Source organism: Megalops cyprinoides, chromosome 22 (genome assembly GCF_013368585.1).
Source record: "Megalops cyprinoides isolate fMegCyp1 chromosome 22, fMegCyp1.pri, whole genome shotgun sequence".
Taxonomy (NCBI): Eukaryota; Metazoa; Chordata; class Actinopteri; order Elopiformes; family Megalopidae; genus Megalops; species Megalops cyprinoides.
The window spans coordinates 8736465-8760359 of NC_050604.1; the positions used below are offsets into that span (position 1 = coordinate 8736465).

General features: G+C 45.3%; 1 protein-coding gene across 2 annotated transcripts; it reads right to left on the minus strand.

Annotated features, from left to right (window-relative positions):
• Positions 1 to 4204: 4204 nt before the first annotated feature.
• Positions 4205 to 23766, minus strand: LOC118769688 (tropomodulin-1-like). Of its 2 annotated transcripts, none has more exons than XM_036516946.1 (10): positions 23560 to 23766; positions 21363 to 21565; positions 18591 to 18747; positions 16145 to 16264; positions 12303 to 12392; positions 11770 to 11900; positions 11387 to 11494; positions 10707 to 10850; positions 10000 to 10144; positions 4205 to 4993 (listed from the first exon to the last, which is right to left on the minus strand). In XM_036516946.1, exons 2-10 carry the CDS (start codon positions 21480 to 21482, stop codon positions 4935 to 4937), a joined length of 1074 nt encoding a protein of 357 aa, XP_036372839.1. In that variant the 5' UTR covers positions 21483 to 21565; positions 23560 to 23766; the 3' UTR covers positions 4205 to 4934. The 2 variants fall into 2 exon arrangements, with proteins under 2 accessions (XP_036372839.1, XP_036372840.1); XM_036516947.1 differs by lacking the exon at positions 4205 to 4993 and adding an exon at positions 6573 to 7094.
• Between the last annotated feature and the right edge of the window lie 129 nt (positions 23767 to 23895).

The window sequence follows — 23895 nt, forward strand, 5'->3', positions numbered from 1 at the left end:
AACCCAAAGAGTCTCGGTTTGATTCCCTGGAACGACACTGCCATTGTATCCTTGGGCAAAGTGTTTAACCTGAATTGCCACAGTAAGTATCAAGCTGTATAAATACATAACACGTAAACATCGTAAGCTATGGAAGTCACCCTGCACAAGAGCCTCTGCTGAACAAATGTAACATAATCTGATGGGTCCCAGGTGATGAAACGGATGCGTTCCTCCCCGCACTGAACAGCATGTCCTGAGCTGACAGGATCAGCTGAGGAAAACGATCCGGCCCTGGGTGTGGAGAGGAAGCTCACCGGCACGTCACACCTGCTGCCCTGGACTTGCATGCTACACTGCCTCTAAAAGGCCAGCACATGTCAGTCACAGAGCTTAGACTGGTGTGATCCCCTCCCCTCTGAAGTTCAAGTTCATACCATAACATATCACTTACAAATCTACAAATAACCTGTAAAATATTGCTTCTTCATTGGGACATTTTATTTCAGTAAGTGGTTCATCTAGAGTACATATTTTCATTGATAAGAGGCACATCGGTGTTTTATATATATATATATATTCAGGCAGTGAAGATTTCTTTGTGTGTTTGGAGAATGATGACAATGATGGCTAATAACGGCTATTTTTCACAAAGCAACTCAATAAGTCCCACAATGCACCGCAGTGGAGTTGGCGTGCATTGGAGGATGGCCGCTAGCTGCTGACAGGCTTCTGTGTCATCACCGGCTGATGACGTAGCTATGATCAAACCCCGGCTACAGAGCTCAGCTTTCGCTCAAAGCGAGCGCCTTAGCCACTGAGCCAGTTAGGAGCCCTAGCGAGGGACCTCCTTCATCTCAAAGAAGGACAAGTGCCATTAGCTGTTTCTGAACAAACTGCACTGATTTTTACAACCCCCTGCCCAGCCTTGTTTTCATAGTCACCAGAATGGTTTGACGCTGATTGGGTTTGCGCGTGTAATGCGATAAATTACAGAGCAAAATGACCCCGAACCAAAGCAGGTCTTTCAGCTTCACAGCTTTAAAAGGAATTCGTGAAAGGGCAGCTCTGAATGATTTCACCACATACCTCATCTGCATTAGTTCAAAACAACATTTTTCAGCAATTACAGCATGTTAGCTTGAATAATCTCAGACCCCATGCCTTGCGAGTGAAATTCAACAAGCACAGTGCACTCTGTATTTGGACTATAATGAAGGCAAATGTTTGCTTGCGAGGGGAAACTAATAATAGTTGACTTGTCAGAGGTTTTTTTTTTTTTTCCTGTCAAATACCTGACCTGTTCTGCTCTGAATACTCAATCTTTTCCCACCCAGGCGAAAGCAGAGAATATCTTTGCATCATTTCCTGCAATTTTCACCATGTTACTTCAGGGAAACAAGTGACCCTTCTGCACAAAACTGACAGATGTTACAAAATTTCCCACAGCTGATTCTTTGGACGGTCGTTGGTCCTCATGTGAGAGAACAGCAAGGCAGTGTTTAGGGGTGGCCACTTCTTAACGAGGAAATACACTGAGAACGCAGGCGAATCACAAAAATACATGCTTTATTGTGACAAAATTGCACTGTACAATTGATGTTTGAAGGTAGACACGGGGAAGGCACATCGCTCCTGACCGGTGAGCGTCAGATCTTCGTCACACGGCGGATCCGGATTTCAGCAGAGGGGGAGGTTGTTGAGACCCTGCTGTTCTCGGTCTACGCTGTCCCGCCTCCGACCCCACCGTGTCCCGCCACTCTTCTTCCACTGCGCACCGTCGCCTGGAAGCCCGCCTGGGTCAGGCGAAGAGCCGCCCGAGCCGGAGGTGCGATTGCAGCACTCCAGGAGTGGAGCTTAAGGGCTGCCCGGTCTTTCTCTGCACCTCTGCCTATTTCAGCCTGCTCTGTTATTGCTCAAGTGCCGAACTGACCGTGTACCAAACGCGCTAGACACACACATGCATTCTGAATTGTGCAGATCCACTCCCAGCCTTTGTCTAAACAGCAGCACGCACTGTACGCCAAACAGAACCCTGATGGCTGGAATCGCAGACCAATGAGGAGTGTAACAGGTTCGAGAGTCACCTGACCGGCGGGGGGGGGGCGGGACAATGATGTCATTAACGCTCGCTCACACTCATCAGCTCGGTGCCTCTGCGGACACTACATAATATTTCCATTGACCGCTTTTTCTTCTGTGGTTATTGAGGAGTATGAATCAGGCACAACACAAGAAACAACCAATCTGCAGAATAATTTCAAGCTTGGTTTATCAAGACTCAATAAATAAAGTGCACTATCTAACAAAATATACACGACCTAATGCAGCCAAGGCTGAAGTGAGGGGGAAACTACGTTGTTAGAATTCATGTTCAGTGACTGAGCACAGCAGTCCCTTTCGTCCACACGTTTGACAGTATCTCTGGCTAAATGATGAAAACCTCCATGCAGGTGTAGCAGAATGGCAGACAGATCTGGAACTTACTGAGAAGGCTACAAAGGCACTATGAACAATGAATCACATGAAAAAAACAACAGGCAACTCTTCTGTAACATTGAAGCAATGCTTTCATGTTCCTTCAGTATTACAGCAGCAATAAGAAAATATTGTGGTTGAGATAGGTTAATTAGGACCATCCCTTTAAGGAAAGCACAGAATTTTGCATTCACTGGAACACCTGTTCAGTCCTGTAACATGCTAATCCGTCACATTTGAGACAATTTTACTAAATAAATACGTACAGTAAACATGTATAATATAATACCACTGTGGGGCAGGTATTTACTGAGGCAAGATAAATGATCTCTGACTGTTGAGAACATCTGACAAAATGCTATCAATTACAGACCAACCTTCAAACCAGTCGACACTACAGTACTGTTAAATACATTTCAAATTTCATGGAACATACCTGCTACAAGTGTCAAAAGTACCTCATAAACATTTCAAGAAACACTTGCCCATCAGAACATAACACTCTCCCAATATCCAAACAACACTGTAGCAATGCCCATTTCTACAATACCTCACCTCTATAACGTCACAGAACATTGAGAGAATATTACTTGCAAGCTGGGTAAGCGTATTCATTCGCCCCCTGAGGCGCATGTCAATCACTATGACTCTCACCTCCTAAAAAAGGCATACAGCCAGCTCCTAAACTGTCCCTTGACATTTGAGTCAGCATATCGGTCACATGACTATGACATCACCCAGCAGGAGGGGGTCATGATGGCCACAGATCCTAATACAGGGATGCACCATCAGTGACAGTGGAAATACCTTTTTGTTCTTGAGTGGGATTTAAAGGACAGACAGATCCATTTGTAATGGGGTGTGATGTAACAGCCACATAAGAGAATTTTCATGTGTGATCGTGACATCATTTCCTTTTTACAGTGCCAGAACTGCTTACTGAAAAAAAATATCTGAAGGTATGAATTTTGAGCTTGTGTGAGGACGCAGTGTGCTTTATAAACAAAAAAAAAAGGTCTAAATCAGATTAAAATGACAACATGTATATTCAACAGCTTTGGCATTTCTCCTGTTTTCCGTGCTTGCTCTGATACACAGGGGTAGCATTCACAACGAAGCACTCACATCTATTAATTGCAAAACAAGTTCCAGTTCTGCCCATCATTAAAATGCAAAATAAACATTGATATTCTCAGTCACTTAACTCTGAGAGCACACACAAGAAAACAAACTCAACAAACGTGGGCAGGGGCCTACTTAAATCGCAGAAAAATGTAAGGTTCTGTCTTCGGTTCTGTCATACCTCTGAGAAGCTCAGGTGTGCAGCATGTGCTGCCATACTCCTCCAAATCCCCAGAGGGCAGTGTGGAGTCGATTTTGTGTTTATGAACATATGGTTTAAGATTCACGTGGTTCGGCTCATAAAACATGGGATATTCCAATCATGGTGGTCACTGCTGATAATAGCTGTTATGCTTTTTTTAAATTTCGGACTGCGATGCCATCCATGGCCTTTTGCTATGTCATATCCTCATCTCACCTTGCAAAATTGACAGTTTTGTTGTGAGGTTGATGTAAGTGTAATATATGCAGAAAATCGCATGAAAAATAGGTGTTTTCACAATCAAATTATACACAACCTGAACAAAATCTCTGCAGCTAATAAGCATTTCTTCCTTTCATTTATTTAGCAGAACAAGTTTGATAATTAAGTGTCATTAATGTCATAATGCAGTATTTATTTTTGATATAATGTGAATTGAGCAGACCCCAAGAAAGGGGTGATGACTGCTGGTTAGTACACAATTCATTTCCAAATACATATTATAACGTGTCTGACTGGGGCGACAGGAACACATTGTGTCAAATATGTTGAAGTAGACTTCCAATAATAGCACCATCAATTCTTATCAAACGTGCTTTTTCCACACAGTTTCGCTCTGCTGTATTCGGTGTTAACAGACTACTGTGCTTTTATTCCCTTATTTCCTTAATTGGCACGCAGCAATAAAGTACCATGAGTGACAAACCGTGACAGAGTTAAGACATCACAGGTTTTACTGTATTGGGGATTAACGTGTAGCACTTAGCATCTAGCATATAGGATTCAGCATCGCTTAATTGCCTCCCATAGTGCTTCATAAGCCACACAGAGGCTCAAAATGTAGCAGAATCAGCGGGACTTGTCTCACAATTAACAGATGATATGTAACACCTAACCAGTATGGGTATAAAAAAAAACATATCGGGGGAACACACACAGAAGAGCTCGCTGGGACAGCTCACACGGGACAGCTGAAGACCCCTCCCAGTCCGACAAACACATCCAACTTTTAGGGGTGCCCTCCCCCGCCCCCCGCGGATAGGGGTCAGGGTGGGGGGCCTCTCGTAGTGGGTTGCTGTCAGGAAGAAGAGGGGGGGTGGAGATGGGGGTGGGGTGCAGGGCTGCCCTGGAAGGCTCTTCCCATGAGGGGACACTACACACTCGTCCGACACTTGGGGAAGATGGGGCCCCCTTCAAGCCTTCTCTTTCGCACTGCGGAGAAAAAAAAAAAAAAAGATATAAAAAAAAGATCATTACAAGAAATGCTCTTCCTTATTTTGAAATCAAATTCGAAAACTAGACTATTTCTACTACTCAAAGACCATTCTAGTAAAAAAAAAACACTACTTAAGAGTAACTAAGACACCACTTATTTAATTTTTTTTTTGCTGCTTTTAGGTAAATCTGAGATGTGCTCTCCCTGAACTGGAAGCACTTGACTTTGTTCAAACTGTGCTCATGCTGTCGAGTCCAGCTGCACCGCTGCTTATTTCCTAATGCAGGAGGTTGATGTCATGATTCTACAGCACCGAATATGGCAGTGCTGGACCAGGGACCAGCCAACTTAACACATCAAAAAATATCTAAAATTAGAGTTCTCATTTATCACATTAAAACAATGTTTGCAATATAAAATACTTTCTCAGTAAGCTCAATGAAACTTTTCACCCTGTCTCGTAAGTTACTGCGAGTTAACTGGCAAGTGCATGCATCCAAAGAAAACAAACCAAAATGCCTTTACAACAACATCGTGCAAAAAAGGAGAATCGGGGGGGGCAAGAAGCGGAGGAAGAATAAGGAAAGGAATCATGGGAAATGCATTAGGGGGACGGAATTCCCCAAGGCAGGAACCAGGACAGGTCTGTGTGGGTCTGGAGAGGGTAATGACCTTTAATTCAGAGCACAGAGCAGCAGTGCCCTGAGTGACAGGGGGCGTCACCACAGGGCTCAGGGCATCCTCGCCCGCCAGCCACCATGACCTTGTCACCGCCCTTTGGTCACCTGACTAGCAAAGACACCACCACTGGTCCCTGCATGGCCACCATTCTACCATTCGAATCATATTGCTGACCAAACCCTTACAGAAGATCTGTTATTCTTAAAACAGTAGTATAACGTAATGGCTAAGAAACTGAATTTGTTATCCAGGAGCCTGCCGGTTCAAATCCCTTGTGGAGCACTGAGGTGTTGCATCCTTCAGCCAAGTAGTCAACCCTAATCTCTTCTGAAATAACATCTGGCTGTATAAATGGATAGCGACATCTGCTAATACGTCAGGGTGCTGGTGTCTAAAAAATTCTGCATCTTGTGCACTCCTCAATGCAACTAAATGAGTGTACAAGCATACATCTATGTACAGTCATGGCCAAAATAGTGGCACCCCTGCACTTCTTTCAGATAATGCAACACTTCTCCCAGAAAATTGAGAGACCTCAAATCCTCAAACAATTCTTTGCTCTTCTTTCTTTTCTCCATGCTCAGTGTGGTACACACACACACACACCACACAAAGGTTGAGTCAACTTTTCTCCATTTAAACTGGTTGCTAGTGTGATTTCTATAATGCCACAGGTGAGTTTAAATACAAATTAAAGGAGCATCTCATGCTTGAAATCCAGTTATTTCTTGCAATTTTGAAAAGGTGCCAATAATTTTGTCAAGTCCATTTTTGTAGTTCTGTGTGAAATGATATCAGATTTGGCTTTTTTTTCTGATTTTTTTGTGTTATTCCAATGCAAACCAAAGAAATAAACATGTGAATACCAGAGCATTTAATTGCAACAGTTTTCTGGGAGAAGTGGTGCATTATCTGAAAGATGTGCAGGTGTGCCAATATTTTTGGCCGTGACTGTAGTTGTGTGCGTGCATGTGTGTGTGTTTGTGTCTGAATGTGTGCATGCTTGTACGTGCACCGCCAGCTGGCATGGTCGTTCCTGTTAAGCAAAGGGAAAGGAACAAGCCTCAGTCATAACTACTGGCCTCCGTATCTTAATCACACAGAGCCTGTGAATTACACCAGCGGAGGCCCAGCTCATCAGCCTCCTGCACTGCGGACCCCACACAGAAGAGAGAGGAAGAGTCACGGCGGAACTGAGTCATGCTGAGAGCGGCAGAGGGGGGGTGCGCAGGACGCCCCATGAGACAGGCGAGAGGGGAGCGAGAGTCCCAGCGGTAAGAGAACGGGACAGGCACAGTGCCTCTTTTTACTTAGACTTGGACTTGGTTTTGAATTTTTTACGAAAAGCCTTCTCCAGCTCCGGGACGGACAGGGTCAGGGTAAAGGAGCCGTCTGAGTCGGACCGAGTCACCCGAGCTGCAACACAACAGGGGTTTACAACACACACGGATACAAAGACACACATGTATACAACATACGTATATACGAAACATACACAAGCACACAAAGACAAAATACACATGCATGTACAACATGTACAACACACAGGTATACAAAAGACACACACATATACAACACATTCTGCCTCACTTATAAGTCGCTTTGGATAAAAGCAACTGCCAAATGAATAAATGCAATGTAAAATGTAGCATATGTATACAGTGCAACACATACATATACAAAAGACACACATATACAACACAAAACACATGCATATATACAACACACACATATACAGAACATACACATACACTATATGGACACACCTGTATTTGGCCACACCTGTTTTTCAGAGTTTGGGCTAGGCCCCTTATCTCCAGTGAAGGGCAATCTTAATGCTTCAGCATACCAAGACATTTTGGACAATGCTATGCTTCCAACTTTGTGGCAACAGTTTGGGGAAGGCCTGTTTTTATTCCAACATGACTGTGCCCCAGTGCACAAAGCAAGGGGTATAAAGACATGGTTTGATGAGTTCGGTGTGGAAGAACTTGACTGGCCCGCACAGAGCCCTGCCCTCAACCCCATCGAGCACCTTTGGGATGAACTGGAACGGAGATTGCGAGCCAGACCTTCCTGTCCAACATCAGTGCCTGACCTCATAAATGCTCTACAGAATGAATGGGCACAAATTCCCATAGAAACACTCCAAAATATTGTGGAAAGCCTTCCAAGAAGAGTGGAAGCTGTTATAGCTGCAAAAGGGGGACCAACTCCATATTAAAGTATATGTATTTGAATACAATGTCATTACAATGTAATGGTCAGGCGTCCAAATACGTTTGTCCATATAGTGTACATACATCATGCAGATACAAAACATGAACACATTTATACAAGACACGTGTATACAAAATATGTGGATATACAGTATACAGAATACACATATACAAAATAGACACACATATATATAGCATGAATACATACAAAATGCATGCACCCAAACATAAAAAATACACTATGGAAATGCAGGGCCAGGATTGAGTAGCCCTGCAAACACTATGGCCCTGCAGGGCCAGGTTGAATAGTCCTGTTGTATGAAGTTGTGTAAGCCTAATGCCCAGAGACAGTGACGTAAACCCCAGGACAAGGTGGCACTCTGCACCCCAGTGCCAGCAGACATGGAGAGAGGGGCTGGTCAACACTGAACTCAGATCAGCGCTCGGTACGCAGACAGCCCGGGCGCTGATCAGAATGTGCAGCTGATTCGGGGCGCAGGTCAGTTTCTCTCTGGGGGGGTGTCCCCTTTACAGCATGTACCCAGAGGCGCAGGCGAAGGGCTCAGCTCACACCTGCTGTAGCTACTGAATTATCTTCAGAAGCCTGGGACAGAAGTGGGGGCCAGCTCCTACCCTTGGCAAATTTACTGAGGGTCCACAGAACAGTCACATTTCCCGTATGTATCCTACTCTTTGGATTACGAAAAGGAATGTGCATACTGCTGCCAAGACCCCTTTTTATGTTACAGAACTGAGTGATGGGAAAATGAATAAATTAGCCAGGACTTGAGAGTGTTTGTATGTGCCCTCAGCGTCTGAGCACTCTCATTGGTACATTCCAAGAGGCAGCTCATAAACTCGCAGCGCTGAGAGTGTCCGCCGAGCACTGTGCTGATTGGTGCCACTGACAGAGCTGCCTCCGTTTACAGCAACAACGAGCGCTTGTCTTTAAAGGGCTGTTCTCTGGAGGAAAATTAACTCCACTGCAGGCAAACTTGGGGGAGCCATCACACAGAGTAGAACTGCACACCTTCTTTGAGTTTTAGTTTGTAATGCTTGTTCAAATTCGGTTTTTCCCCCCCAAGAACCTTGGATTTGGGGATCAGATTAGGCAAGCATTAACCGACGAATGCAAGGCTCTGTGCGGATCGTATCTTGGCAAAAGAAAAAAAAAAAAAAAAACAGCCCGGGGGTTTCCTTGAAGCCGTTCTCCGGTACATGCCTGTATTAGTCCTGTTCTGGGCCGGAGTTTCGGGCACCGGGCCCGCGTTGTTGCCGCAGCTTGCACGCAAGGTCACTGAAGTTAATTAGGACACCAATTCCCCCTCGCTGACGTAACCTTCCTGGAAGAGCTCACGAAGCTCCGCACGGAATGTTTTCGCTGGTCACAAACCCCAGCCTTCCAATTAAGCCCGACCGACGGCGCTATATTTGTGTATTAAGTGAGCTCATAATTAGCTGGTGCGATGCGGGTCTGCTTACGTTACAATACATGAAATGTCGCACCGGGTGCTGGAAAAACACCTACCCAAACTCTGCTGAACACTGTGTTACAATGTGTACCTGTCCTGTTTGCTTAATATGTTCCCTCTCCTTTCAAAGTATATTAAATCTGCAAAGACAAGGCTGTCAAGGCTGGTAAAGAATTCCAATACAGCAGAAATGTAGATAAGATAACGCCTCAGACTTACAGCCAAGTGATGCTTTATTTCCACAATACAGTGCTTTGTACTGCTAAGGTTATTCATTGCTTATATTAGCGCTAACAAAAATAAAGTACATCCAAACCTAGAGGGAAAATAATTAAACTGCATGGTGCTCACACAGATCAGAAGCCCTCCGTCAAAATAGGGACTCCTCAGGCAAACGATGGCAAATGTTGTTCCATACTTTACGCACTACATCAGCCAGGTTCAAAGGGGAAACCTGTGTCGGTATGTAACGCTATCATAACATGCCAAAACTCATAGTGGGTGTTTAGCCTTTGTCCGGGTTGTTTAAGGACGGCTGGGATCAGGTTGCGAGTTCATGCCGCTGAATCAGGGTGACCCGTGATGTGAATCGGGGCGAATCGGCGGCGTACAGCTCCCTGCAGGACTCACCCAGGTCGTTGTTGTTCATCATGGCGTTGGAGCCCCGGAGCCGCGGGCCCTGCTGGGTGAAGTGGTAGCCAAATTTGAGCAGCGTGGTGTTCTTCTCCAGCATGTTAGCGATCTCCATCTCCACCTTGTTTCCCAAAGGCTGGCTCTGCGGAGAGGGGGGCCGAGCGCAGCTTAGCGGTAACCGGGTAACCTCCTGCCATTATACCCTTAACCAAGGGTAGTTCACTTGCATTGCTTCAATAAATATCCAGCATTATACTGATACTGTGTACAATGTAAGCTATGTGAGTCAGCCTAAATAATATAATAAAACAAAAAACTAACTTAATAATAATAAGATAGCACTTCTAGTGGTTGCTGTAGTTACGTGTGTACTACTTAGGTGTAATTGTGGATTATGTGTTTCGCAAGGGAATTTAGTACAGGGATGTGGTGGTGAGGGAGCAGTGTACCTGGTTTTTAGGCACTAAAACGCAGACTTCAGCTTTGGATGATAGGGTGGAGGTGTGTACCTGTTTTTTGAGTGTTAGTATTGAAGTGTGTATCTGGTTTTTGGCTCTAAGCTGGTGGTATGTATCTGGTATTACAGTGTTGGATGTAAGTGTGCTTTGGGTCTTTGGGCTCTAAGATGGTGGTATGTACCTGGCTTTCCAGTGTTAGATGGAAGTGTGCTCGTGGGTTTTGGGCCCTAGGGTAGTGGTATGTACCTGGTTATCGATCTTGAGCTCTTGAAGGGTGGTGTTGGACTGCAGGGCCTCCACCAGCGCCAAGATCCCAGCCCCAGTGATGAAGTTGGACTCCACATTCAGAGACTTGAGCGTGGTGTTGACTTTCAGCATGTCTGCCAGGGCCTGAGAAGAGACCAGGGCCCAACAGCAGATATATACCATCAGGACCACAGATGGCACGCTTAAAAATTTCACAGCTCTGCTTAGTAGTCATTAGAAATTAATATCTACAGAAAACACACGAGAGTGCATCAAAGCAATTGTCTTGTTTCATAGTCTTTCAGGTGTAATAAGGTTTCAGTGCGTTATATCCATCCACGTAGGCCAGTAACCACATGTTTCAGTCCAAGTGTGGTACAATAAAAGTATGTTTCAGTATGTGTGTGTTACACTGAGAGTATGGTTCAGTATGTGTGTGGTACAGTTAACATGTTTCAGTAAGCATGTGTTTCAGTAAGAGTATGTTTCACTATGTGTGTGTCAGTTAGGAAATGTTTCAGTTAACACATGTTTCAATAAGTGTGTGTTTCAGTAGGAGTGTGTTTCACTAAATGTCTGATACAGCAAGTGCATGTTTCAGTAAGTGTGTGTTTTAGTGGTAACTGAGTGCAAACCCGACACGTTAGTGATGATATCAGTAGGCAGTGCGGTGCACTCACGTAGGCCACCGGGTCGTTACTCCTGGTTCCCACGATGCTCAGCCTCTCCACTACAGTGTTGTCTTTCAGAGCTTCGGCGTAAGCCTTCAGCGTGGGCACGGGAATGTTCTGGAACAGAGAGGTCTTACGTCAACCACCGCGCTGCCGCCACCCACACAGATACACTCCATAACGTCAGTGATGGGAGACTGAAACTTAATGAACCCTGTAGTGGGCGGAGCCAGTGTGCTGTCAATCACTGACTCTTACCAAACACATCTCATTCTCCCACCCTGGCAAAGGTCTAACGTCAGAAACTCACAATTCCATACAAAACAAACATAAATGTCTAACAGCATCAACAGTGAGAGAAACCAAAGGTTTGGTGGGAAAGGCTTCGTCACCCTGATGTTGTTGAGGTTGACCTCCAGAAGGTCGGGGTCGTTGCTCTTCATCTTCTCCAGGGTGTCCTGAACGTCCGTGGAGTTGGGCTCCTCGTCGGGCACCGGCTTATACTGGGTGCACTGGATAACACCTGTGAGACAGGGCATGCGAAGCGTCCTCACCAACAGAGCCACACACACACAGGCAACCACGCACACCAGCACACCGCTCAGCCGCCGGGGTCCCGAGGTGTGTCTATGTGCACTGGCAATGAGAAAGTGATCGGGGATGTTTCAATCAGTAGGATCAGTCATGCTTTACTGTATCGTATTCTGCTGTATTATGCTGTACTCAGCAAGTCACGCCAGGTCAAGTTTATTTATAAAGCACATTGAAAAACAACAGCAGTTGACCAAAGTGCTGCGCAATCGGAATAGCAAAAACCATAAGACAACACAAATAAAACAGAGATGCATGTACTGAGTGGCACTTTGCTGTACTCAGCGTGTGCCAAGTGGCACTGAGGCAACGGGTTATGATGTGACGGACTCACTGTTCAGGCCCTGCTTGTTGACGATGGTGCTGCTGGCCAGGGCTTCATAGTACTGCTGGTTACTCATCAGCGTGTGCATTCCCAAGATGGCTGGGGGAGGGAAGGAGAGAGAGAGAATCATAGGGGGAGAAAATGAGTGAGAGAGAAAGGGAGGGAAGGGAAAAGACGGGGGGGGGGGGGGGGGGGGGAACAAGAATAAGCAAGAGTGAAAAAGAGAAAGAGAGAGAATGTAGAATTAGAGAGAAAGAGAGGAGGAGGAGGAATAGGACAAGAGGATAAAGGGAATAACACAAAAACAAAGACAGATCAAGGTGTACACTCCAGATGTATTTTAAACAAGACATAATGCCAAAACCATCTGAGCCAACCCGCACTTCTTCCAGCCCACACAAGGGGCCTACATGGGGCACCCATAACAAACAAGACTTTAGCAGATCACAGGCACTACTCAAGAAAGCAACAATGCCACACATGTAATGCTTTCAGAGCCGCTACTGCAACATTAAGTATCTTACAAACGTAATATGAAGATTTTACCCACCAGAACATTTTCAGTAGACCTTGAAAGTCTGAAGTGTGACAGAGCATGCACAGATGAGCAGGCATCTTTGACATGCACGGCTGCCTTTCCACTCACTGACACCTAGCCATCCAGCTAACATGTTCGTGACGTTTCCTTAAACGTTGAGGTAATGTTACTACATGCTACAACTTTAGAAGAATACTGGGAGAATGTTAGGGGTTAGGTGTATGGGTGAGGATCTACACTGTACTCAGCTATGCCCTGGTCATGTTAGTTGTAATGACTAATTGATTAATTGACATGATCAGGAAGCCCACTCAAAGCATAACCACCTTACAACATTACTAAGCCTTTGTAGCTTTGTGAAAATATGGCTGCAACACAATAATAACATCGAATGTTAGCTGACAGAACATGATATGTAAGATATGATTTCTTTCAAATCAAACATACTAGGCACCTTATGTCTGTTGCCATAATCATATTCCTTGCAGAAGTCACAGATGTAGATGCGAGTCCAAATACCATCAATGTGCATCTGTTGCCCATTTGAGTCTAATGACTCTGCCCTCCACCGTATATTCACATGCTCCATAGCACTGCCACCACTGACTACACACAGAACACAGCACTGAAGAATTCTACCCATGCAGTCTTGATCCATTCCATTCATTCCACACAGGCCCAAGACCTGGTTTGTGTCTTGGCACAGGTCATCTGGAGAGACACGGGGTCAGCACAATGCAGACCACAGAGGGCTGACTGCACATAGACCACAACTAAATCACAGGGGACTGACAGTACGTGACCACAACATGACCGCAGGGGGCCGGCGGCACACAGAACCCGACTCACCAAAGAGTATGAACTTCTGTCTCCCATAGTTAGCTTGGAAGGACTTTAAAGTCCTTTCACAGGCAGGGCTGAATCATGGTGCCATGAGGCCTCTGGACACATGTCTTTTGGAACCTTCCCCCTGCTTTCCTATATTGGTGTCTGCCCGGGGGCCCTAGTGGTCAGCTCATGCTTTAAGCGCAGAGGGGCCCAGGGATCCTCATACTATAGGTGCCAAGGGGCCCAGGGGGCCTAGTGGTCAGATCACGCTTTAAGCCCTAGGGCCCTAGGGGACCTAGTGGTCAGCTCACTCTTTAAACACCAAGGGGTCTGGAGGCCCTCACCTTGTAAGCACTGAGGGGTCTGGGGGGCCCTAGTCGTTAGCACACGCTATAAGCACCCAGGGGCCTAGTGGTCAGCTTGCGCTGTGTGCACTGAGGGCCCTGGTGTTCATCTTCCTTCGGAAGTCTTGGGCCACGCACCGTGCACAGCCTGGGGCTTGGAGGCCCCCGGCAGTCCCCCCGAGGCCCCGGGACACCGGCCCCACTGGCCCGGTCCATAACCCAGCATTCACAGGTTACTCAGGTTACACAGCATTACACAGGTTACTCAACTGATTCTGGAGGAGCCCTAATGTTGCAATGCAGTCCAGCAGCTACAATTTAACAAGTCACTGGAGCAGCTGGCTCGATTCATAGGCTTGCATGTAACACAGCTCTCCTTGACTAGAACAACACACAGCACACCACATCAGGGTACAGAAGTACAATACATTATCCAATGCAGCATACTTGGACCAGTGTTTAACAAGAGCTGGCAACACCTGTGCAGCTCGAGTCATAAAGGGCCCACAAAAATCAAACAAAAAGCACACAGCAATTGACAGAAGCAGTTTCGACGACATGAGCAGCATTGGACCAGACCTGGCTGTTTGGGTGACATGCAGCACTATGGCATAGCTAACTCACACATTTCAGCACAGTCAGTCGGGCGAATGACAGGATTTTACACATGCCTTTATCTTACATCTTACAACCACACAGTGATGATGTCATGATGGGATAGGTGATGATGTCATAATGGAGGGGCGGGGAAAACTGGGCAGCGTGCTGGAAGATAAACACACACGTGTGGTTAGCGTGGAGGAGGACAGAACGGGAGGGTGTCAATCAATGAGAGGGGGCGTGTCAGTACGACGCAATTCCAACATAATTATCAAAGCCCGACCACTTAAATTCCTGGTTGCCAGGGAATTCTTGAGTCATATCCAATGAAAAGTAAGAGAAAAATCGCCTTCAGGTTCTGCATGTCGATTGTACACCGGAGTTGAAGACTTCCCCGCTGGTTCACATTCAAACAACTTTCAACACTTATTGTAATCGCCCTGTAATCGCCTGTAAAGTTGCCCTCCTTGCAGCTGCTGCAATCAAGCTAGTGATAAATTCCCTTTCTGCCTGCTGTGTAAACATACCTCTACCATTTTTCACAATATTACAGGATCAAATCGTGATGGATCGTGCTGGCCCGCGCAAACCCTTATGACTCACAGAAACTTTATGTTCTTTTCTTGGCAATGGAAGAATAAATCTGAGGTGTGCATCGATCGCTGTCAGGTAATGGGGTGTTACAGTAATTCTGACACTCCTCTGCAGGTCCCCGAGCATTCTAGAACTAAACTGGATGAACTCTTATTCCACATCAATACGATGTACACTGGCTGAGACAGTCAGAGACTGAACGGTGCATGTGAAGTTCACCTGTTTGCATAGACAAGGCTAAATTAACTAGACTGAAAGAAACAGGAAGTCCTGGCGGACCACCCATTGAATACCCATTGATACTTAAGTCCTATATTATTACAGCTATGTGACAAAACAGGACATTTATCTCTCCTTCTAGAAATATATCAGCGTACCGGACATATCCAACATGGATGGCCTGGAAATGTTGCTGCTATGTTGAGAGAATGTTACAGTGTGGTTTAAAAGACAACGTGAAGTGAAACCTGGCAGAAAATAGAAAGTATAGCAATGCATATATCATGCATCTAGAGCTGAACTAATGATCAATTATCGTTCTTCCACTGCATATGCTGTGCAGGGTATAAATCTTGTTAATGAATTTAAAGATTTCAGCTCTTAAGTCTTCAAAGAGAAACAAATCACTGTTACATCATTATAGTGTGTGATACAACCTTCAGACAAATTTGAGCCAGTTGTTGGTATGATGTGAGTGACTTAAGACTGAGCCCAACTTGAGCCTAGAGTATACCAAGGGAATGTCCACATGTAAGTGTGAGGGTGTGTATGTATGAAAGTGTATATGGCATTGAATGAGTGATTGGGTGAGTAAGTGTGTATATATGCATGTTTAGATTAGCGCAAGCGTTGTTATGTATGAGTGGATGTGTCCGCCCGTGCGCACGTGTGTGTGTGTGTGTGTGTGTGCACGCGCGCACGCACTGGTTGTGGTCATCTCTCCTCACCTGCAATGTCACACAGCTCGGCGTCAGACGCGTTGGCCAGGGCTTCCTCCAGCTCCGGCTCCAGGGTCACGCTCTCCATGATGGGGTCCACTGCCACCTTCTTGGGCACCCAGACCTTCCCTGGAGGAACAGGACCCCTGCCTCTCACTGACTGGCATCACCAGGTCACATGACCACACCATGACCAATGTGAGTCCAAGCTGTTCATTCCACTGTTTCCCCAACCCTGGTCCCAAAGGCACAGTGCTTATGCTGGACTCTGCTCCAACTGCTTCAATGCAATTAGGTTCAGCTGAGCTTTCCGAACCAAATAATGAACTGTCAAATGACAATAAACCCAAATATCTGCCTTCAGTCATTTAAACAAGTAATGTGTCCGTGATGTGTTCATGGGAGCACAAAAATACAGTTAAAGGTGACTATTCAGTGTAGTCATTCAAATGGCTTTTAAGTATGGCATCGTTTTAAACAAGCTTGACTTGCAGTTCACTTAATTTGAGCTTTAACAGTTCTGTAGGTCCGTAAAACAACTCGCCAACCTTAATCAATGACCGAATTTAAGCGGAATTACTTGCCCCCCTCTCACACTAGCCACACAGCAAAATTTCTTTCGCAGATGACTGGCAGCACATACCAGTAAATTGATATGAACAAGTTCAGTTAAGTCTGAGAAATTAAAAGCTTAGCTGTAATGAAAAGCTCAATACACAGTAGTGTTCCCCTAGGACCAGTTTTAGGAAATACGGCAGGAACATGTTCTGCTACTAACGCGTTAAACAAATAAGGACAGTCAGTGATCTGGCTGCTCACTTGTTTGTAACACTGTTGTATTATCAGTGGCTGATGTCACAGAACTGACAATCAATAATACACAAGAAGAGTACGTTAACAGCAGCAAAATTTTAATTTTAAAATTTGGAGTTATTGATGGACTTTTCAAAAGCAGCCAAACTGGGCCTTCATCTAAGCAGACAGTTGGCTGGCTAAGATGGTTGCGAGGAAGAATGTTTGTCAAAGCAAACAGTTTACAGGGGCGTACAGAGTGTTTCATTTTTCCAATGTATTTTGAAAATTAATTTAATTAATTATGATATCTGAGTAGACCACTGAGAGCAACAACTGGCCTGCATTTCACTTTAATTTCAAGTCAATTTAAAATGAAAATTTCACTGTAAAGTGGCACGTGTTCTTAGCCTGTTCATGATTATAACTCAGACATCAGGAATGGTTGGATTGGTGGAAGTTTTGGCTGCATGAACTTCCCTCAACTAAGAATCATTTCCAGGTGTCTTTCTGCTTACCAAACAGTTGTAGCTAAAATTATAGAAAGGCAAGCTACTTTAATGTCCACTTTTCCCATGACATTTTAGAGAAAGACTCAAAACATGCTTAAGAAAAGTACACATACTCCAGCAATTAATTCTGAATATGACCAGAATTTTATCATTGATTAGCTAATTTTTTCGACACAGTGAAATATTGTATACATGTAAAAATACAAGTATGTTACTTATTGACATTTACAAAGCTGAAAACTCTTCAATTTTAAATTAACCACAATTTGCTGAACTTTCCATTCCAATATGTATTTGTGTATGTATTTGTATATACCATTTATATTAATGCGCTATTTTGTTGGATCTTGTTGATTTTTTATCATGTCTGACATGTTTGCACCATTTTTATAGCTGAAATGTTAACATTATGCAAAACAACCTCTACCATCAGGCATTTAAACAGAGTGAGATACCAGTGCAGTTCATGGATTATACTTCTGCAGCTCTGTAGACTGAGGGAAAATCAATCTGTTATTGATCTGTTATCAATCTGTAATGTTTGCTGCTGCTGCCAGGCAACCTTCAAACATGTGAGCCTGTTTTCTGTGTCCTGATTTGTGGTGCTGAGTGGCATTTAGCCGATGCCGATAACAAGATGATAGAGAAAGGACTGACGGGTAGCAGAAAGACCGCAGCCTTCAGCTCATCTGGCTAGCTAACAGCTCATCTGGCCACACTATATTGGACAAAAATATAATGTAAAACACAACTAACAATAATCTGCAGACGCTATGAAACATGTAATGATGTCTTAACTTTGACTTCTGCCTCTTAATTCTGCCCAAGTGGTGATGAACTGTTGCGAGTCAGGGCGGGTCCTTAAAATCAAGCTCCCCCAGGACAGGTGGAGCAAAGCCCTTCTAGTGTTACACACAGCAATCTCTGGCATTCAGCGCGCTGTGTCATACGGACTAGGCTCGCGCTTTGGGCTTATGTAAATGGGCTCAAAGTGTATGAGGGGGCGAGGCATAGGCCGAGAGTCCAGAGCGCCAGCCTATCATCACTGGAGTTCGTTTGCTGGGCTTTGGAAATTCCCCTCCTTCCAGCGGAGTAACGTGACAACAGGCAGATCGATACCTCTGTTTTGTCCTGGTGGGTCGGAGGCCTACCTCTCTTCTCCCCCGTGTAGGGCACCAGGTCCTCCCTGTCCGGGTGCTCCTTGGCCTGCTTCTCCAGGTGGGCCAGCAGGTTGTCCCTCTGGAAGGTCCCCGTCGGAGCCTTCTTGGTCTGGTCCTTCTGCCTCATCCCTGCTGGGAGCAGGGCATTCTGGCCACAGGGGGAAAGGAACCAATGAGAGAGGGCACCTCGCTCACAGGACCAGCGATAAAACTGGTGCACTAATCAGAGTAAACACAAAAGCTGATCTAAATGATTCTAGTCACCCTGTCCGACAGTTCTTCCATTAAAAACTCTCCTAAACGTCCTAACTTCCTAAGACAATTACTCCACACCTGGAAAGTACAATCAGTCTAGTGGCCATTTTTAATGAGATATGGCTTCAAACTAAGCCCTGAGCCCCCAGCATAAACTAATAAAGTGACATTTATTTGACTCAGACACCGTCATTCAGAGGTGAACGTGTGAATATTAATATTGACAAAAACATATTCTGCACAAAAAACGTACCATCTCTGGTATTCATGCCCTCTGTTTAGGACAAATCTAAAGATCCAGTAGCCAGCACCCAAAACATGACCCTCGAGTACCATTCCCAGAAGCCTAATCTCTACTCCATGCTACTGGAGCTGATAAAGACTTGCATGGCAGTGATAAAAAGGAAGTGAAAAACAACAGAGCAAGGACACAACACAACGCATTGTTTTCCATCAACGTGTCTTCAGCCAAGACCAGCCAGTCCACAATAAGACCGTCGGCGTAACGTACAGGCGTTTACAAATTCTGTCAGACAGGAACGAGCATTCCAAAAATAAAGCACAGTCATTAACGACACACATTGGGCTTCACACCGTGTTATTTTATCCGTTTTGTCAGAACGGATCACGGGACAGGACAGCGAAGTAGCCGAAAATGTCAGCAGCGGGACAGCCTTATCGCCCCGCGCGTCACATATATAGGGGCTCACGGAGAACAAAGGCACGCTACGCTACAGCAAGCAGTCACTAGCATTTCACAGGCCCTCAAAGGCGCTATTCTTGGACTAGCTGGAGTCGCCATACGCTTTGTTTCAGGACAAGAGCTAATCATAGCCTGTGATAACCAGCCCAAGGCGCTCGGTCGTATCTCCAGATGGTGGTGCTGGTCGATACGTAGCTATTAAGACCTGAGCGCAGGCTGACGCTCGCGGTTCCCTTTCAGGTGGCTGTGGCTCGGAGCCAGGCGCGAGCGAACCGGGCCTCGGAGTTCCCCGGCCCTGGAGCTCTTGACTGTAGGAGCCATCTGTCACCGAATTCTTTGAACGCCTTGTCCCCTCGCCTCGGCTATGCAAACAACCACGTACGACTGACTAATTGCGCGGCGGGTCTGGATTAAACAGCCGAAAAGGGCACAGCCAAGAGGACTGAAAATCCCAAACCAGTCTTGTCCTGTGACAAATTAGTCTGTGCATTAATCACTTTTATGATGGGGAGGAGGGCCTGGCTACTGTAGGCCTTGCTATTTAAGTGCCCAAGAAGGGCAAACTGTCGAATAAAGCCCTCTCTCTTGCTCTAGCGCCTGTCTGTTTCATTTTCAACACTTAGCTGCACTTAAGTCTTGCCTTTTTGCACAGCACTCTAGGGGCATTCTAGCACTGATTTATTAATGGACATTAGTTGCTGTTGGTGTTTTGATTATTGTAGCACTTAGCTTGCATTTTCTGTACAGCACTGCGTACAACACTGACACCTGTTCAAGTTCGCCCTGATGTTTTCTTTATGTACCCTTGCGCAGAAAAAAACGTAGCCTCAGTATATGCACTAATGTGCTGTACTTTCTCTTAGGAAGGATAAGACCACCCTGCCAGATGAATGAATTCAAGCCTAAATGTTTTCAATGCCTTTCTGACCCTATGTCCCCGTTCAGGAACTGGGACATTAATCAGAGCTCGGCTGCATGTTCAGTTCCTAGGTCGGGCACTGCCATGGTGCCCCTTCATGCAAACTGCTTCAGTAAAACAGCAGTAAAGTAAGCTATGGTAGCCCAGAGCTATGCAAGTAAGCGATGTAATGAGACCGACACTGAGGCCAGTGAGACCCTTGAGACAGAGATGACAGCCCGTGATATTTAAACAATGCCTGCTGAGAGGGCTCCACAGCATGCAGGATCTCTCCAAGGACCCCAGGCTCAAAGTGCCAGTGCAGGGCAGAGGGATCCCATTCTGCAAGGTGGAAGGGACATTCTCCAACGGGATCTCACCGTCAAGAAAAACATCTCTTTCAGTGCGTCTCTCATGTCTGCAACCCTCCACCCTGAACCCACCCCCTCACCCCCTCTCCTCTAGTCAATACTCCTGGCTGCAGCTCAGCTGGGAATGACACTACAGCATCCAGGAAAGTTTTTTTTTACTAGCTGTCACTCTTAAATCATATCCTACTTATGACATCTGTCAGCACTCGTGGAGATGATTGATGTTCACAGGTACAGGGAATGAAATGCAGACAGGACTGCAGAACAACCAACAGCGCCCTTTCGAGGAACATTCTAGTCTACCTTTGCCACACTGGCTTTGTGGTAAGCAACGAGCTAGCCTCCCGGTCTTTTTATTAGTGCAGAGAACTCCGCCAGCAAATTTCTAGCACTTCTGCCATACGACTGTCCTGAGGTGTGAAATGTACTGTAGACCAGACAGACCAAAAACCAGCACATCTGCTGGATCCCCTGAAATAGCACTGGTCTGCTGGCAAATGTTCAACACCCATTAAAGTCTCAGAAGTGTAACTTACATCAGGGTCTAACTCCTCCAGCTCGTCTTCCAGTCTCTGGAGCTCCTCCTCGGTGAGCTTCTTCAGCAGCTCGTCCTCATCCACGTCCCGGTACTTTTCCATTTCCTTCCTGAACGACATGGCGGCGGAGGAAGGGGAGGGGAAGAAAAGAAAAAGGGGAAAGAAAAACAAGGCAACAAGGTGCCGGTCTTCAAGAGGAGTATCTGCAAAAACAAGAACACCAGAGAGAGGGAGAGAGAGAAGTGAAACATTCTTTGTTAGCATACAGGTCCTTCATATCTGACGGAGTTTCTGAAATTTGGAAATTTGGACATTTATGTTATGATCACAGTCTACATGTCCCTCATTTTCCCTTTTCCCATGCTGCAAGCATACTGCCCTGGGGACAAGGTTGGCATTTTGCTAACATTAACCCTCCACATTATAATGGACAAAAATGTCATGCAAAATCCAGCACCACCCAAATTCGTCCCCCTCGCCCGCCCTGTGCTCCCTCCGTGCCGACAGTCACAGCTCTGTGATGGATCGAGCAGAGGCCGCCGTCTGTGGGTCAAACCTGCTCTTCCAGCTCCACCATGAAACAGCTGATAAAAACAGCCCCATGGTCATATCCCAGACATTCAGGGAAGAGGTCTTATTTTTAGGCCTGGTGTCCGGTTTGACCGTCCGAAATAAGGTCCGCAAACGAGGAGCTCGGCTCCCTCGTTGGAGCAGGCACAGTCAGGAAGGTTCGAGCCACACACCTGCGTTGGAAATATTCCCCTAAGAGCTTCATCCTATTGTTGAGTATAAATTTCTTCGTTTACAATTTGGTTACTCACGTGGTAAAACCGGCCTAAGCTGCTGTCAAAACAACGTCCTCAGTCGCACGGTCGGTGGACTTCAAGCAGAAATAAACCCAGATGTAACCAACTGTTTGTGCCAACTGTTCTTCTCAGGCTTTTATTCACCCTGCAGCAGTTATTTGGACAGGACCTGGACCTTGCCTTGTAAAATAGTATGTATCCATTTATTGGAGCGCGTGTGCTTACTGGCAGGGTTTGTTGCACGCTCCTTGAAAATGACGCATACGGACCTCTTCATCTTGGCAGAACCCTCTCATTTCAAGACCATCTGACGTTATTTGATGTAACAGCACGTTTGTTCTTAAAATTACAGCTACACTGAGATAAACAAACTTATAAAAATAAAGAATGTTGAAATTTTTTTTAAACAGAACTTTACAGGGTAAATGTTCAGTTTGTACTTTGTGGTTAATTTATACAATTCGATGCGGAGTTAGTTTTGTTGTCTGATCAATATTTAAAACGTGAAAAAAAAACTGACTTTAATCTAGACTAGAATTAATCTAATTAATTCGTTACAACAGGAAGGATTTAATTGTTGTAGTACTCCTTACAGGTATCAGCTTTGTTTACGGTTAATATTAACATGTCACTGTGTTCACGCGCAGAAAAATAATTGCTATTCTTGGATTTCATAATTGTATACACGCTGCGAAAGGAACGTTGTCTTGCGAGAAATATAACATTACAGAAATGCATTTTGCTCTTACATTGCACAATGGATTTTCTTGAGAATACATCGATATGGAATTGCAGTTGTTATGATCCCCGTTATTAGTAGTGGCAATATTCCAGTTATCAGAATGTGAAAGCCGATATACTACCTGAAGAATTTTGCAGCTTCTACACATTTTCCGGAGTATTTATACGACTTTCTGTTCCAGGCAATAGATTTTCGTAAGCTACATCAAAACGATTTAGGTGGGTTGTTAAAAATCATCGGAATATCATTTAAAGAGGGAATTTTACAAACTGCTTTTAGTTGTTTTTTTTTCTACTAAGGATAATGTATATATAATGTGTACGGCTCGTCATACCCCGGCTCCAATACCAAATCAACGAGTTCATGTCACTTTGCTCAACATGTCTTTACATGACATTTTAATGACAGCAAATTCTAATTGGAATTCTGCAAAAGCTATACTGGATAAAGTAAGTACAGTCAGAAAAATACATTAGCCGGCAGGTCTTGACAGGCTTACTTTTTTCCATTGGTTATACCAGTCTATTTATAGCGAGCGGGTCCCGCTTTGTGACAGCCGAATAGTTTGACCAGATATGGTTCCTTTTCGGGGCAGGCTGGAAAGTCACACAAAAAGTACTGGAAGACACGGCGAAGAAAGTATCCTTACCTCACAGGCGCAAACCACCACAGGCACCGCATAAAATCCCTTGAGTTGCGGCTGGCGATGACGGGTCGGCGGAGGTTGCGGACTTTTACGCTTAACCTTTTTCCGAGCCCTGCTACCCGCTGTTAAGGACGGCGCTGCCAGTGCTCAGATGTAACCCTCGGAGCACTCCTCCTCAAACGGGCTGCCAGTCAAGTGATGTCATCTTTACTCGCGCTTCAAAGGGGAGCAAAGCGCATTCGGAAGCAAAATATATACGCACCCCCCGGACGCTTCATGTTGCGCGTCTGCCAGTTACTATTAAACACACAAGCATGAGCGGTTGTACCATCTTGCATA